This window comes from Physeter macrocephalus, chromosome 14 (assembly GCF_002837175.3).
Source record: "Physeter macrocephalus isolate SW-GA chromosome 14, ASM283717v5, whole genome shotgun sequence".
Lineage (NCBI taxonomy): Eukaryota > Metazoa > Chordata > Mammalia > Artiodactyla > Physeteridae > Physeter > Physeter macrocephalus.
In genome coordinates, this window is record NC_041227.1 from 125267844 (window position 1) to 125285360 (window position 17517).

At 45.4% G+C, this 17517-nt stretch overlaps 1 protein-coding gene across 1 annotated transcript in view; it reads right to left on the reverse strand.

Annotated features, from left to right (window-relative positions):
* The window catches only part of TNRC6C (trinucleotide repeat containing adaptor 6C), a 123775-nt gene that overhangs the window by 32577 nt on the left and 73681 nt on the right, over positions 1-17517 (reverse strand). The window contains exon 5 of the mRNA XM_055089832.1: positions 6166-8769. Within this exon, the coding sequence (XP_054945807.1) occupies positions 6166-8769 (2604 nt within the window). The remainder of the gene's footprint in view (positions 1-6165; positions 8770-17517) is intronic.

The following is a 17517-nucleotide window of genomic DNA, read 5'->3' on the forward strand; positions in this document are numbered from 1 at the left end:
GCTCCCTCTGTGGCGCAAAGAAGAGCTGGTCTCGAGGGCTGGGACAGCGACAGGCTCAGATCACCTGTGGTTCCTGAGAAGGATGGACTCTGCTCCCATCGCAAACGAGCGCTTGGTTCAGGTCAGACGTGCGTATCACAGGTGATGTGGGGCAGGAATAATGTCTCAATGCGGCTACCTTGCGTCATGGGAGAATAAGAGACTAACGATATCAACGAAAAAAATTACTGAGTAACCCCCTCATCATCCCTTGCGATACGCTACGTGTGCGCTGTCTCTGCATGTGGCTCAGTACGTGGAAACAATTCCTCTAAGTGTTTGTTTATCTCTGTAAAGTGGTAAAATAAAATCCACAACTGCTTTCACACTATCACCACAACTACAGAGATCACACAGGTGCATAAGGCCCGAGGGCCGGAGGGGAGAACAGGAAGACAGAAACAGCTACTGTGGTAGAATGGAGCACATTTTCCTGCTTCTACGTTCAGTGAGACTATGTACAATTCGTTAAAAAAATATTATCTATAAATATTTTTCACATACAAGAAAATGATTTTGGTCCTTCCAACCAAACAGGAATGCTTTTATCCAGGGTAAAGCTCATTCTTTGTCTACTAAAAACCAGTAAGAGGAGATTCTAAGGGTAAAATATTAAAGAGGAAAAAAAAGATCACAAATGTACGTAATGATGTCCCACTCTCTGTGGGGTGTCATGGATGTAATGTTTTAGAAGTGGCAGCAGGCAAGGTATGTGTTGCCATCTGAGAGACCTCACCACTTCCTCACCACGTGTGCCCTCGCTAAGCTATTTAACTGCCCAGGGAGTCCTCTGTGAAATGAGGCCCTGGGGGCTGTCAGGACCACAGGAGATGATGCATCAAGATGGGCCGCGCGTGGCTGCTCAGCGCTGCCAGGCCACACTTACCGCCAGGACGCCGGCGCCAGGCACAGGGCACATTTCAGCCGGAGCTTTTCCAGAAGACAATGAGCAGGGGATGAGGGGGTTCAAACCGCGACCTCTGAGGAAGAGTCATGGGAATGAGGGCTTCCGGAAGAAAGACTTGGGTGGGTGGGACACGACGGCTGCCTTTAACTATCAGCCCTTCTTGGAGTACTGTGTATACCTTTACTATAATGCTAACCACAACACTAAACTTTATACTACTGGCCTCTCCCACTGGACCATATCTTAATGTTTACATCCCTTCATTTCTGGCATCAGTTACCTTTCTTCCTTCTTGCTTCCCCTCATTCTCTCAAGTACTTTATCAAATTTAAGTGCCTAGAAATGTTAATCATGTATTAGTAAAAAACAGGAATCACAAATTCAGATACCCCAGGGAGCCGGCCAGTTAATGTAAACAGGCCCACATAAGAAGAATAACAGCACAAGCTTGATGATCAATAGCTACTGCTCAAAGGCTTCAGTGCTGGGGTATAACAGGGGGTGGTGGGGAGTGTGGCAAACTAGAAAGCACACGCCTCATCCAAAGGGGACCATTCTAGTTCACTGCTGCCGTGGAAATCCAATGTATCAGAGCTTCCAGGTTTCCAAAAGAAGCCAGATATCTGGAATTTTATATAAAACATTTTCATTAAAAAATGTTGATTCAGGGGAGTTCCTTGGTGGCCTAGTGGTTAGGATTCCGGGCTTTCACTGCCGTGACCCGGGTTCAGTCTCTGGTTAGGGAACTGAGATCCCACAAGCCGAGAAGTGTGGCCAAAAGAAAAGAAAAAAAAAAGTTGATTCCCATAAAGAATGTGGGCCCAAGAGGCACATCTGTGGGACCAGGTGTAGCCCATGGACCACCAGGTTTTTGAACTTCGGTTTAGTGACAATGAAGTGCATGTAGAGGCTAAGACAGTCTTGAGCTCCATAAAGAATTCCTGATGTGGTGAGTTGCCAGGGAGCCTGAGAGGAGGCTGGAGGGAGGTATCTGAACTGAACACAGAAAGGAGGACAGCTCTCCTTTCACCCCAGCTGCCGAATGCTTGCAGTGGAAACCAAACAGCTGCCCACATGCCCAGGCTGCCCTAGGCAAGATGACGGCCCCTCCACCCGACCACGGCACCTCACCACCTGACACCCTACCTGCATACGTGCTAACTCACGGAGCCTTGGCCTCCCTTGCTAGACCGCACACCCACCAGGGCAGGGATTCTGTCTGTTTTGCTCCCTGCTGTATCCCCAGCAACCAGAGCGCTGCCTGGCACCTAGCAGGTCCCAGTAAACACATGCGGAATAAATGCGTATATCCACTGTGGAACTATGATCTCTGGGTCTGAATACTGCCTAGCAACCCTTCAGGGGCCCCCGGTCAGCTCTGTCCATTCTCTACATGCTCCCAATCACACCTGGCCTCTGCTCACACCTCTGCTCCAAGCCCTTGCACCCGCAGGCTGGTGTCCTCCATACTCTGAAGAACACCAGAAGGTGCCCCTCACCCTCGGGTCACAGCCAGCCGGCCTCCTCTACAAGACAGATGGCGTGCCCTCTCCGACGGGATGTGGGGTCTCCTTCCTTTGCATCCATCTCCCTCTCCACACGCCCCTTTCTATCAGCTTTTAAACACGCTCAGAATTCCACCATCTTAAACAAAAATCTCTCCGCTCGACCTTGCCCCTTTGCTCACTGCCATTCTCCCAGAGCTGTACCTTCAGCCCCATCTCTGGCTGAGACCCAGTCTTCCATAGCCAACCTCTGTTGTCCCCTCCACGGGACATGTCTCTGCTGTGCTCCCGGAGAAGTCAGTGCATGTCACCATTATCTGCCCACCTGCCGGAGTTCTGCACCCTCTTTGCTCACCTTCCTTCTTTGCTCCCGCATCCAAATGGTTTCCAAGTCTGGCTGCCATCTCTGTCTGTACCCCCTGCCACTATTCCAACCCAGGCTGCCCCGTCACACCAAACACGGCTTAGCTCACCTCCTCAACTCCAGCTTTGCTTCCCAGTAATCCCCTCTTCATTTTATAGCTGAAATGATTCTACAAGTCAGTCTGATCATTCAATCTGCTTAATCTTCTCAACAGCTTCCCACACCTCTGGATACACCCCAGCTCCTTCACATGGCCTGAAAGAACTTGCCCACTCTTGCCCTGGTCTCTTCTCTCTGCAAGGTCTTCCCATCACCCCTACCACTTATCCCAAGCACCAACCACTCTGAAGTTTTTGGTTCCTCAAATATGCCACCTTCTCTCTTGCCTCCAGGCCTTATATGCTAGTCCCTCTATCTGAAACACTCTTCTGCACTATCACCCAATATCTGCTCACCCCCGACCCCTCATGATCAACACCTTGGTCAGGTGCCATCCTATATGCCATACTTTCCTGGTCCGCATTCTGTAATTGTCTGGGTACTTGTCTTTCTGGAGGTTCAAAAAGGGCAGACCTTCCGTCTTCTACACGGTTACATCCCAGCACACAGGAGGTGTTCCACAATGCATTTGGATTAAATGTATGTCAAATAAAATGATAAAGGTACCAGTTCTAGAAGCGTTCATACTGATGGGTATGAGAGCATGAGAAAACTTACAAACTATAGGGCTTTGCTGGGTGACCATAAACCACGTGCCTGAGGAGGCCTGGAGGTGGGAGCTGGATCAGGGCGGCTGGTCTGGGATGGAGCTCTGGTACAGGCAGTGGAGGCGCAACACAGTCTCTCCTCATATGTTTCAATAATGTCCGATGGTCACGACTGTTTTTTTTTAACCCAAATCTCTGCATGTGACAGTCAACAGGCACTCAGCATCCATTCTGCTGCTTTCTATTAGCCTTCTTGTATTACAGAGGCCCAAAGGTAAAGAAAACTACACTGTAGACTCCCTTGCAGGTTGGGTTCTGGATGTAAATTCGGTTCCATATATAAGATGATTGAGTGAGTGACCACGGAGTAAGGACTCTATCCTTAGTCTTGTCTTTATGGCATGTTTTTAACATTTAGGAATGGCATAAAACTGGAAGGAAAAACTCATATGCTGATTACAGAATCAAGGTTCAAAAAGATCTCAAGAGGCTGGGGGACTTGAACGCAAGTTTACCAGGAACAAAGTGTTACACCTAGGATCAAGCCACCAACTGCACAAGGACAGTCCTGAGTGAGGAGGTCTCACAGCGGCCTTAACAAAAAGAAAGACTTCAGATTTTAAGCTCAATTTAAGAAAAATAGTGTGCCATGGCTCAAGAAGACTAAATGAAACTTAGAATGCATTGCTAGGAGTACGGCTGTGGGAACGAGGGAGGTTAGTCTCAACTAATTCTGCACTGTTTAAACCATACTTAAAGCAATGACATCAGTTCTGGGCACGAGGACCCACAGGCTATAGCTTTTCCAGTTGACAACAAAGAGGATTTACAACCATGACCATAAGGAATAGTGGCTGGAGCTAGGAATATTTACTTCCTGTAGACTGGGTAGATGGGACATGATACTCATATGCAGTTGTCTGAAATTCTGAGGCATGAGAAATCAAGCCTTGCTTCGTATTGTCCCAAAGTGAAACAAATGATTCTAGAAATTGGATTAGGCTGCCTGAGGCTCAGTCTAAAGACACAGTAGCCAGAGTGACCAGGAAAGAAGTGTGCCGGGTGGGGGCAGGGCCTCCCTGGCACTACTTGCTTGGTGAGTGTGTAAAAGAGGGAAGCCCTTGAATATAATGCCCTGAGTTGGACTATCTTCTCTCTCTCTTTTTAAAAATTTATTTATTCATTTACTTATTTTTGTCTGCATCGGGTATTTGCTGCTGCATGTAGACTTTCTCTAGTTGCGGCGAGCGGGGGCTACTCTTTGTTGCGGTGCGCGGGCTTCTCACTGCGGTGGCTTCTCTTGTTGCGGAGCACGGGCTCTAGGCGTGCGGGCTTCAGTAGTTGTGGCGTGCAGGCTCAGTAGTTGTGGCACGCGAGCTCCAGAGCACAGGCTCAGTAGTTGTGGCTCGCGGGTTCTAGAACGTAGGCTCAGTAGTGGTGGCACACGGGCTTAGCTGCTTCGCGGCATGTGGGATCTTCCCGGACCAGGGATTGAACCTGTGTCCCCTGCATTGGCAGGCGGATTCTTCACCACTGTGGCACCAGGGGAGCCCCTGGACTATATTCTCTGGCTGGTCCCTCCCAGCCCGGGAGCCCAGTCCTCTCACCACTCGGGCATACCCTTTGGACCAAGGACCAATATTCAAGTCAGAGATGTGGAGCTTCTGTTAGTTCTCTAGTTGCGAAGTCCAGCTGAAGTGAATTCTCTCTCTCTATCTCTCTCTCGCTCTCTCTCTCTCTCTCTCTCTCTCTCTCTCTCTCTCTCTCTCTCTCTCTCTCTCTCTCTCTCATGGTCCGGGCAGCGTGTTTATCCTCAGTCACAATTCACGCTCCCTGTGGGCAGGCTCTGGTCTGAATCATCTTCTCTTCTCTTCCACTACAGTATCTAATAGAATGCCTTGCACAAAGCAGGAACTCAAAACACAGATTTTAGTCTAATTTTAGCATTTTTCTTTCAACTGAAATCAAAACATGATTTGTACTGTATAATGCCATCACATTTTACAAAGATGGTTTTATTTCACTGTTAACCACATCAGAAACACCTGTGGAGCTTTAAAAATGGCCAGGAAACAGGCTTCCCTCCAGACCAATGACACTAGCAATCTCTGAGACTGGTATCCCCCAGTCCCCAAGCTCCCGGGTAATTCTAACGAAAGCCCTCTGGTGTTGAGAACCAGTGGTTTATCTCATAAGGAAGTGAAGACTTGGGACTTCCCTGGTGGTCCAGTGGTTAACACTCTGAGCTTCCACTGCAGGGGGCACAGGTTCGATCCCTGGTCTGGGAACTAAGATCCCGCATGCCGTGCAGCAAGGCCAAAAAAAAAAACCACCAAAAAGCCTTTGTAATAAGTAAACACAAACATAATGGTCCCCAATCTTTCCGAAGAGGATGTATTTCTTCTTTCCTCTCCTTTCTTTTGAAGGCGCTTAATGTTTTTTTTTTCTTGAATCAAAAGCTATCAGAGAATCCTACTTAACTTCCTTCTCTTTGGGTAACACTCAATACGATATTGTAAGGTGAAGGGCACTAAAAACAGTTTAATGTTATTTGCTACAAAAACACCAGTCGAGTATGTGTGCAGATGTAACGAGAATGAACCTTTTTCTTTGCCTCTAAAGGAACACACAGACCCCACGTACCTGGACCGAGCAGCGGCGATCGGTTCAGCTGGGCGCTGGCCGGGTGCGTCGGGGGCGCCTCGGCCACGTCTGCGCTGGTGCTCACGGTGGTGGTGCCGGTGCTGGTGGTGCTGCTGGCCGAGGCACTGCTCTGGATGCCCGGGTTGTTTCTGTCCCACATGTTTACAGTTTTATTGTTGTAGTTGCTCGGGTCGCCCCAAGCTGAGGTACCGTCATCAATTTCCATTTTGCGTCGAATAGATGGCGGGGAAGGTTCCTCCCAGCCCGTGGCCTCACTGCTGTCCTTCTGTTTGACAGGGACCGGTCCCCCAATCCACCCTGCTCCTGTCTGCCTAACGGAAGTGGCTCCTCCCCAGTTACTCGCACTGCTGTCTTGGGGTTTGCTCGCCCAGTTCGGTTGGGGGCCGGGCTTTAAAGACTCCCCCCAGCTTGTCCCTGGATTCACCTTTGCATTTGTGCCATTGCCCCAGCCACTGGTCACGGACCTTGGAGCCTCATTCCAGCCAGACCCTGATCGATTACTGTCAGCATCCCATCCGGAGCCGTTTTTTTTCCCATCCCCCAAGTGTCCAAGGACAGAAGACGAGTCTGCCCAATCTCCCCCTCCTGCGCTCCAGGCTGGATTCGATTTGTGTCCATCTCCCCAGTTCTGAGATCTGGGTTTTTGAGGCTCACCCCAGGTGGGTGACTTGTCCTCCTGATTTACGGTCCCACTCCAAGCGTGGCCACTCTTGGCCGCAGCAGCATTATTAACAGCAGTAGAGCTTATCGTGTCCCCCCAAACCCCGGGGCCATTTGGCGCTTTGCTGCTGCTATCTCCCCAACCTGTGTTTGCTGGCGCAGCAGCAGGTGGTGAGCTGACCCACCCCGATACTGAAGAGGTATTTGTACTGTTCATGATGGACCCATCGTTCTTCCCCCCTGAGTTGGAAGGCTGAGTAGCTGCACAACCCCAGGCCTCTGTCCCATTGTCATTCTTTCTCTCAGACCTTGGGGATTCTTCAAATTCCCAGGCAGTGTTTTGCTTTACTGGAGTCTGTCCCCAACCAGTATTAGACAGAACTCTTGGGTCAAGATCGTTCCTTGGCAATTGGATGTGCCCTTGGTCTAGAATCCCTTTGTCTCGCCTTCGGCCTTCTGTTCCTTCCCTCCCAGCGCTTCCTTCGTTGTGGCTGCCAGAACCGTCGCTGCTTCCTTCACTTGCTGTCGTTCCAGAAGATGCAGCTTTGGCCCAAGAGTTCGTGTGTTCGCTGCCAGGCTGTGTGGCAGGATTCTGGCTGCCGACGCTAGGACTCTCCCACCCTGTTGAGCCTTTCCCATTGATGTCGCTACTGGAATGCTGGTTTGGGGGCTTTCCCCAGTCCCCGTTCACCCCGTTAGAGGGGCTTCGGCTGGGGTGGCCCCAAGCTCCCGAATGGAGGTTACCGACGCCATGGTTGCCACTGCCCCGCCCCCAGGCGAGGATGCCAGGACCGGCAGGAGGTCCCGAATCCCACGCGTTCCCTCCGTTTCCCTCCTTGTGCACAGCACTGCTGGAGCCATTCTGCTTAGCACTTGATGCTGAGTTCACAGTGTCGCCATTCCCCTGATTGAACCCAGAATTGCTATTTCCTGTGGCAGGGTTACCTGGGGACAGTCCCCACACAGAATTGCTGATTCCTTCGCTGCCACCCCCACTGACTTGAGAAACTGATGATCCGTTAGCACCAGGAAGGCCTTGCAGGTGGGGCGGGATTATGGCCCCCATACCCACAGCCATGCCCCAGTTTGGCAGTCCGTTTGTCTGCACTGCAGTGATAGGGTTTGGTGAAGAGTTCAGGGGGTTAGTGTTATTTGGTCCATCAGTGTTAAGGTTCTGAGGTTGTACGCTGAAAGACACATTCTGAGAAGTGGACGTCTGTGGTTCTGTGCTCTCTTGCGGCAGCAAGTTTCCCCAAGCACCTAAAGTGCCCGCTGGGTTCCCATTCTGGTTGCCCATGTTTTGACCTACGGCACTGACTGGACTGCAAATACTGGAAGGGTTGCCTGTCGCCACAGTTCCTTCATGTCCAAGTACAGGCCAGGCAGCTGGGTTGGCACTGGGATTAAGGTTAAGATGAATGCCAGCACTGGAGTTGGAAGCGCCCCAGCAGCTCTGACTTCTCCCGTCTCCGATCATGTTGTCCATCTTTCCATCCCCACCGCTGAGGGAGCAGTGAGCCAGGCCGGAGCTGGAGCCCGTGGCTACGCCCCACACTCTGGCTGCGTTTCCGTTCCCGTTTGCTCCCGCCGCCCCAAGGGCACTCTGATTGGAAGGGCTTTGGACGAGTGCGCCGCTGGGGCCATTATTGCCGTTCGTCTTCTTGGTGTGTCCAGTGAAGCTGCCCTGGGCACTCCCTGTAGCCATGCTACTGTTCTCTGAGCCACAGCTGGAGGTACAGTCAGTGTCTGTCGTACATTCTGAGGCAGATTCGGCCTCTGTTCCCGCGATGGAAGGCCACGCCTCCTTATCGGTCCTGTCTATTATCACTTTATCCCAGCTGCCGCTGGCTTCGCTTCTGTATGCGGGCTGCTGTCCCCAGTGGGAACTTTCATAATGCTCTGCCAGCCCGCTGTGGCTGATTTCTGAAAAAGATGAAACAAGTTCAGAGTTAGATTTTCCTCCCTGGTAAAACTAGTCTTTGGGGGAAGCTCTTTATTTCGAGTTTTCAATTCTGAATGACAAATACTAAAAAATGACTTCAAGAAAAAAGTTATTTGTCTTCTTAGTAGCTCCCATTCAAAAAAGAGTTAATGCTTCTAAAATTACTTTAATTCTTACCACTACACCACACTATTGAGAAGATTCATAACGCACATTAGCACAGGAGCATCTCTGAAAGCATTTGTAGTAAAGAAAGTGGCTTAACTGGAAGCAGTCTGGAATCTATGCGACGGTGCAACACCTGTGAATACTCAGCTTCTGGGAAACGCTGGCTACAACACTGAAGCTCGCACGGATGCTGAGTGCAATTTGCAGTTCTTTTCAAGACTTCTAATGAGTCACAGTACTAGACAGAAGTTACACAGCTCATTTGGTAGAAAAGAATTGTAAATGTCCCGCAGAATCATATAACAGAACCAATATTTTGGGGGTGGGGGATGGAGGGAGAGAGAGAGAAGTGGTTTTAGAAAATGATCTCTCATGTTATCAAGGGTACAAGAGTTAGAACGGTTTGATTACATTTATACTACTTTATCTCTTATTACCAGTGATTATGGTTTATCCTGGTTTCCTGTGCATTAACAAAAAATATTCTCAGCCCTATATCTGGTATCTTCTCGAATCTCTATGGATTCCTTCTGCATTTGCTTTCTACTTCCTTAATTTAGTCTTTTCTTTGGAGATCCCCAGAATAACTTTATATGATGTCTTCTATAGTATTTATATCTTTTCACTCTTATGATCCTTTTAAAGAATCTAGTATTTGGTATCTGTATTTTATCTCCTTTAATTTCCTAATTTTTTGAGTATTTCTAACATTGCAATCAAACTTATATTCCAACGAATTTTCCAACAGACTTTATTCGAAGTATGCATCACTCAAGACCTCACACAGTTTAGAAATCCTTGACAGAGTTTCTTTACATAGTATGATATACAGATAATTGCAATTAAATATTTCTTCTCTTTTAGAACACTTTCATTATTATGTTCTCTGCAAATTAATTTTAACAAGAAAAATCTTACTCATGGACAGTAAAACTGGGTCCCCCCGCCCAATCTCTTTTATAGTTTGATGGAGCTAAAAGAGAAGAGGAAGTATTCAAAGAATTATCACCATCACTAGAAAGAACATACTAAAACTAACTTAACCTTAAAAAAAAAAACCCTAAACAAATGACTTTCGTTGCCTGATTTAAAAGGAATGTAATGAATTTAGAATGATGGTCTAGGTGATTCTAAAGTAGGCAGGTAGGGACTTCCCTGGCAGTCCAGTGGTTAAGGTTCCATGTTCCCAGTGCCGGGGGCATGGGTTCAATCCCTGGTAGGGGAACTAAGATCCCATATGCTGCATGGCGTGGTCAAAAAAAAAAAAAAAAAAAATCAACTGTGTCGCTTCTAAGAGGTTTTTATTCTTCTTTTTAAAAAATTTTTGGCAGCATTGGGTCTTCGTTGCCGCACACAGGCTTTCTCTAGTTGCGGCGAGTGTGGGCTTCTCACCGCGGTGGCTTCTCTTGCTGCAGAGCACAGGCTCTGGGCGCGTGGGCTTCAGTAGTTGTGGCGCACGGGCTTAGCTGCTCCGAGGCATGTGGGATCTTCCCAGACCAGGGCTCTTACCTGTGTCCCCTGCATTGGTAGGCAGATTCTTAACCACTGCACAACCTGGGAAATCCGAGGCTTTTGTTCTTAAGAAAATAAAGAAGTAAATATTAAAAAAAAAAAAAGTAGGCAGGTAATTCCAGGTGAAAACTACAAAGGGAAAATGAAGATAGGCAACAGAAAACTTTAAGTATCTAAATTACCATAAAACAACGAAGTTCTTTACTGCCAAATATTGATATTAGGGGTTGGCTCTGCTACCCTGGTTTATGACAATTTTCTCTGTTGGTTTTGCCTATACTATAAAAACTAGCTTATGTAATAACCAATTTAAAGAGATCAATGAGGGCTTCCCTGGTGGCCCTCAAAATAAAGAGAACAATGAGCCACTCATCATTTAACACTGAAAATAAGACCAAGTTAAAAAACAGAGATTATCCCTAAATGCCCATCGACAGATGAATGGATAAAGGTGTGGTACATATATACGATGGAATATTACTCAGCCGTAAAAAGGAACAAAATTGGGTCACTTGTAGAGACGTGGATGGACCTAGAGACTGTCATATAGAGTGAAGTAAGTCAGAAAAAGAAAAACAAATATCATATATTAATGCATATATGTGGAATCTAGAAAAATGGTACAGATGAACCAGTTTGCAAGGCAGAAATACAGACATAGAGGTAGAGAACAAACGTATGGACATCAAGTGGGGAAAGTGGGGGGTGGATGCACTGGGAGAGTGGGACTGACATATATACACTAATATATATAAAACAGATAACTAATGAGAACCTGCTATATAGCACAGGGAACTCCACTTTGCTGTACAGTAGAAACTAACACAACATTGTAAAACAACTATACCCCAATTAAAAACAAACAAACAAACACCAAAGATTATCACTTTTTGTCAGCAAACCTACCACAGTTCACTCTCCCTCGGTCTTGTCTCTGCAGGGACAAAGTTTACCCAAAGGCAGGTCACCTACCTCTTGACTAGGACAGCACTCACTGCAACCTGCACCCAGGAGTAGTAGGTTACCAGCCTGGCCTAGCAAGGTTTTATATTCATAATGCTTGCCACATATTAGGCAACCAATAAACGTTTGTTGGACAAACAAAAGAATCAATGTACAAAACCAAATATGAGTTTTAGCTAAAGCCACCAATTAGCTAAACAATCTTAAGTCATTTCTCAACTCTACAAAGATGATGATGAACTAACTACATAAGCCCTAAGGTTCTCAGCTCTAAAATTTATAACCTAGAGTTTATGTATACAACATAAGAATCACACAAAAAAATACCTAGCAACATATCTGACACTGTCAATCTCAACTACAATACTGGAGAGAAGATTTTTTTTCTGGTAAAATATACAAAATATAATTTTCCATTTTAACCATTTTTGAGCATATAATTCAGCAGTGTTAAGTACATTCATTTTGTGAAACCATCACCACTATCCCTCATCCCAAGATGAAACACTATACCAGCAATACACCAGGGTTCCAATTTCTCCACATCCTTGCCAACACTTGTTATATTCTGATTTTTGAATAACAGCCAGCCTAATGGGTGTGAAGTGGTATCTCACTGTGGTTTTGATTTGCTTTTCCTTAATGATTAGTAATGTTGAGTATCTTTTCACATGTAAAGCATTTTTATAATCAAACTGATTTATTTCGTTTAAAATGAACAATCAAAGAACTACATCGTTTGCATATAAAAAACCCATAAAACCCAATGAGTTTTCAATAAATAATGTAAAACAATTCCAAAACATGCCATCCTCCTACTCAGATGGTTTTGTTTTGGAATTTTCTACAAATATTTATATCAAAACATAAAACTGTAAATAATAAATATTATTTAATTTCTGACATTATGAGATGATAAAATGTAGGAGCAATGTTGTTGCTTGTGAGAAAAATAAATCTAGATCATTACATTTTGAGCTATATAACATTCTACATAACACTTTGTAAGATAAAACAATTTATAAACTTCTGTATGAGATAGAGAGAGGGTAAGCCAAGTAATGAATTTAATACAGTAACTAGGGAATTCCCTGGAGGTCCAGTGGTTAGGACTCCACACTCTCACTGCCGAGGGCCCAGGTTCAATCCCTGTTTGGGGAACTAAGATCCCACAAGTTGTGCAGTGCAGCCAAAAAAGAAAAAAAACACAGTAACTAAACCTGAAAAGGGGAGATGGAAAACAAGGAGGAGAAAAATTACGTGCAAAACACTGAATTAATATGTTGATAAATACCTGAATTCTCTACTTTCATGGATAGTCCTTTGCCCTTACAGCTTTACAAGAGCAACAAAGGGCCAAGGACCAAAGGCTAATGTTGGAATTAAGGAGATAACCCTGTGAGAAAAAGGATTTTTTTCATTCACGTAAATTTTAAAAATCCCAAATTTCATGAAAAAGATTAGTCATTAGGTAAAAAAAAAAATACACATCCATAAAGGCGTATCAAGGGCGTGCAGCGGCGCCGGGCAGCCTGGGCTCTTTCTAACAAGTGTGTCTGTCTTCTGAAGGGATGGCACCACAGTGATCCAGTTCCACTGCTCAGCCCTTCCCTGGGGTGGAGAGGAAGAGCTCAAGGGCAGCAGAGCCCGTTCAACACCAACGAGGCAGTGCTGGCAGGAGCCCCAGCACCCGAGACGAGAGGGCAGGAGGAAGTCTCGCCTGTGCGTTCACACACTGGAGTCTCTAGGACACGGTCACTTACCACGGCTGGATTCTCCTACGAGAATCTAGGAGGACTTCTCCTGTCTCCCCCAGACCCATTCCTGCTCCTCTCCAGTCTCTTCTCAGTAATGCACCGAATAGTCTTTCCAAACGGACCTCCAGCAGATCATGAATGCCTATTCACACACTTCAAAAGGTTCTTAACATCAAAACTACGAGCTATCACCTCACACTGGTCAGAATGGCCATCACTGAAAAGTCTACAAATAATAAATGCTGGAGAGAAGAAAACCCTCTTACACCGTTGGTGGGAATGTAAATTGGTGCAGCCACTATGGAGAACAGTACGGATGTTCCCTAAAAAACTAAAAATAGAGTTACCATATGATCAGCAATACCATTCCTGGGCATATACCCAGACAAACCTATAATTGATAAAGATACATGCACCCCTATGTTCATGGCAGCACTATTAGAATAGCCAAGACATGGAAGCAACCTAAATGTCCACTGACAGAGAAAGAAGATATCATATGCTATCACTTGTATGTGGAATCTAAAAAAAGTTATACAAATGAACTTATTTACAAAACAGAAACAGACTCACAGTCATAGAAAACAAACTTAAGGTGACCAAAGGGGAGGGGGGAAGGGATAAAGGAGGAGTTTGGGATTAACAGATACACACTACTATATATAAAATAGATAAACAACAAGGACCTACTGCACAGCACAGGGAACTCTATTAAACTCTAATAGGGAACACTACAGGGAACACTGGAGTAAGAGCAGTTCTGGGAAGGAGAGAAGAAAGGGAGATGACGGACTAAGATCCAGACATATGGAGTCTGGGGTGCTTGCAAGACCTCCGAGCAGATCCGTCCACAGTCCTGGGAGAAGCAAGTCAGAAGCTCAGACGTTAATGTGCAGTTCATCAGCAGTCTCTCCGTGTGGATTCACGCATCCTTGTAGGTGCTTCACCCAGCTCCTTAAAAGACCATTAGCACCACTCTTCTCCCCTCTTCACTTCCCTCCGTCACCTGCTTCAGTAGCTGGATCAAGTGGGGGCTACGTCCAACAAGCACTGGGGAATCTATGTGTTGTCATCCACTCAACAGGACACTTTTCTCAAAGGCGAGAATGTGTCTGCAAGTGGTGCACGCCAGGAGACCAGTGCTCCTAACTCAAAGGTGAGCTAAGTGTTCTGGAACTCGGTACAGATGGTGGGAAAGGAGACGAGAGAGAGAAGGCTAGAGAAAAGGAGATAAAAGTGGGAAGGAGATGAAAGCATGAGATGAAATGTCCCCCTGGGAATTCCCTGGCAGTCCAGTGGTTAGGACTCGGTGCTTTCACTGCTGTGGCCCTGTGTTTAATCCCTGGTCGGGGAGCTAAGATCACTCAAGCTGTGTGGCGTGGCAAAAAAAAAAAAAAAAAGAAGGAAGGAAGGAAGAAAAAAAGAAATGTCCCCCAAACACCAAGGGAGTTTTACTGAACGGGTACTTACACTTGTGTTTTGGCACAGAAGGTTTAAAGGACAGGGGGTCACTGCTACTAAAGGAACCTTAAAGGAGAAGCTCAATTCTCACCAGTGCACGGAACAGCTCAAGTCCATTTTCAGGTGAGGACTTCTGTCCTAAGCTTGCAAAGACGGCCACCCTTATATAAGGAACTATTTGGAGGGGCTTAAAGTGAGGCTAACAAGTTAATTTGCTATATACATTTATATGTGTTACTACCATGTAAGCCACTAAAAATATTTTTCTACTTAAAATGTTTTTAGTTGTGATGGAAACAGTGGATAAGGAAACAAAATGAAAGAGACAAATATTACGATGTCTTTCATTGTAATTAAACTTCAAGAACACCAAAATTATATGTGGATTTTTCCAAGATAATACCACTTTTGGGGGTGTTAATAGGGTCAAAATGAGCATTAAATACATTAAAAACCAAAAAATTAAGGCTAAATGGTAAAAATTACTCTATGCCGTGGTTCTACAATTTGATTTTCGGCCTTACTCCTTAGTGTTCCCAGTTCTGGTACATTAAAGAAAGCTCTTAGCCCCAGGAGCTTCCTTTACAGGATCCTCTCTTCCTACAGTTTGGGGCCCCGTACAGAGCCTGTTCCTGTGTGACTCTAGTCACAGTGTCCTCCGATGACAGTTCCCTGAGACACTCACATTCTGCTGAACATGTATGTTCAACAGCCCTACTGATGAGCTTACAAATACTGCACAGATGAACAAGACCTAGTCTCCCCTTAAAGAACTTTCTGTGCCGAGACAGGCATGATGCACAAAGCTGCCACTCTTTGCTCTAGTTTTTTATTTTCCTTCTTTCACTTTATCTTGTTTTCTCATTTTTTCCTTCTCAAAAAGTTTTAAAATGGGAATCAACTGTGTCCTATGTACTTTAATATATAAAAAAAAATAGTTTGGGGACTTCCCTGGCAGTCCAGTGCTTAAGACTTGGAACTCTCAATGCAGAGGGTGCCAGTTTGATCCCTGGTTGGGGAACTAAGATACCACATCCTGCGCAGCCAAAAAAAAAAAAAAAAGATAGTGTGAACGCATAAATGCATTTAAAAGCTGGCAAGGACCTGAAAACTAGAAAGCAGAAAGTTATGATTTTAATGCAATATTTATGGTTTTCAAATATAGACTTAAGACGAATCGGACCATCTTCTTAATGCAGTGGTAAAAACCAAACAGAAAACAAAGGGCAGAACCTATTTCCCCAACACACAAAGGAGTTAAACCTAAAGCCACTTCGGAAAAATTAGGCTTTCCCCACTCCCCACCATCCTTTCTCCCCTCAGACTCCTTTAAAGTCTTCTGTGGGGATCTGAGGAGCACAGTTTGATTAGTTCTGTTCTGGGGAGCCCCTAAAGTCTCTCCTCTCTTGCCGCTCACCATCATCATCACCAACATCACCATCACATCGACAGCGTTATCACTCCCACCATCACCACCACCACCACCATCACCAGGAGCAGCAGCAATATCCCACCACCACCACCACCACCACCACGTATTCTGACACTAGAATTTATCCCCCAAATGAAAACGTGTTACATTTTTAAGGCTATTACTCTCTTTATGTTTATAGCACACCATTCTTCTTGGAAGAATTTATGACTTCAAAAATATTTGAATAACATGATTTTCATAAACGAAAGTCTCTTGACTGTGCTATCAATTCAAAAATCCATCTCTTAGTTATAGTCTAAAAGACTCTATGAAAGAAATTTGTGAAATGACTGACTTCTGGGAACAGGCATTTTGAAATGAATGAAAGCTCTAAAATAAACCAAGACTGAATTCTCTTGTAGGTTATTCTCAACTCTCCAGTATAAGCCCAGGAACTGTTAAAGGCTAAAATCCATGCATCTGTTATGCAGCAAGTTTGAGAGAGTTTATAAATAAGTCTTCCTATCCCTAAGACACCACATATTTCATAGCACTTTGAAGTTCTAAGTATTTCCATACACATTAAATTAACTGAAACTTACAAATTACATCTGTTTTACAGATGGGGAAACAGAGGCTCAGAGGCCAGATTTGGAAAAGGTGTTATAACCAGTAACCAGTAAGGACTGAACAGAAACGCCTATCTTCAGGATAAAATTCTAGTGCTCCTTCCATTACAACATTCTATCACCAAATGTTAAATTCACTTTTTTCCTGCTGTTTGAATGGTTTACACGTTCTAAAAATAGGTGTCTCTATAAAAATGTAAGTAACATAAACAGTCTTAGGGTGATTAAATTAAAAAGGATCACACGATAGCATGGTTTAAAGAAAAAAGCTTTCTTCTTTTTTTAAATTCCAAAATGTTACCATGCAAAGATAAAATTTTCAAGAAAAAGAGCTTCCTAAAGCTACGGTAAGCGAACTTTTAATTAGGTATCAAATTAACCAGGTAGGGAAGCGTGGACAAGATTTACTCAGAAGTGCGCAGGATGCTTAATTATTGCTAACACTGACAGAAAGTACGTAGTCCATTCTTTCTCACCGCAGTCCTTTTAACCGAAACGACAGAATAATAAATTATAAAGTCATTCCAAATGCCTTCCATAGTTGAAAACACATGAGCGCTATGCTTACTGACAACACACAGTCCTGGGTTTCAAGGGGCGGGATCACCGTAAACACCGTTTTTAGCTTTGGAGAACCGAAGCCACCTCCCTCTCCACTGCCTTGAGTGTGCGTAAAAATCTTGTGGAGGGGCTTCCCTGGTGGCGCAGTGGTCGAGAGTCCGCCTGCCAATGCAGGCGATACGGGTTCGTGCCCCGGTCCGGGAAGATCCCACATGCCGCGGAGCGGCTGGGCCCGTGAGCCATGGCCGCTGAGCCTGCGCGTCC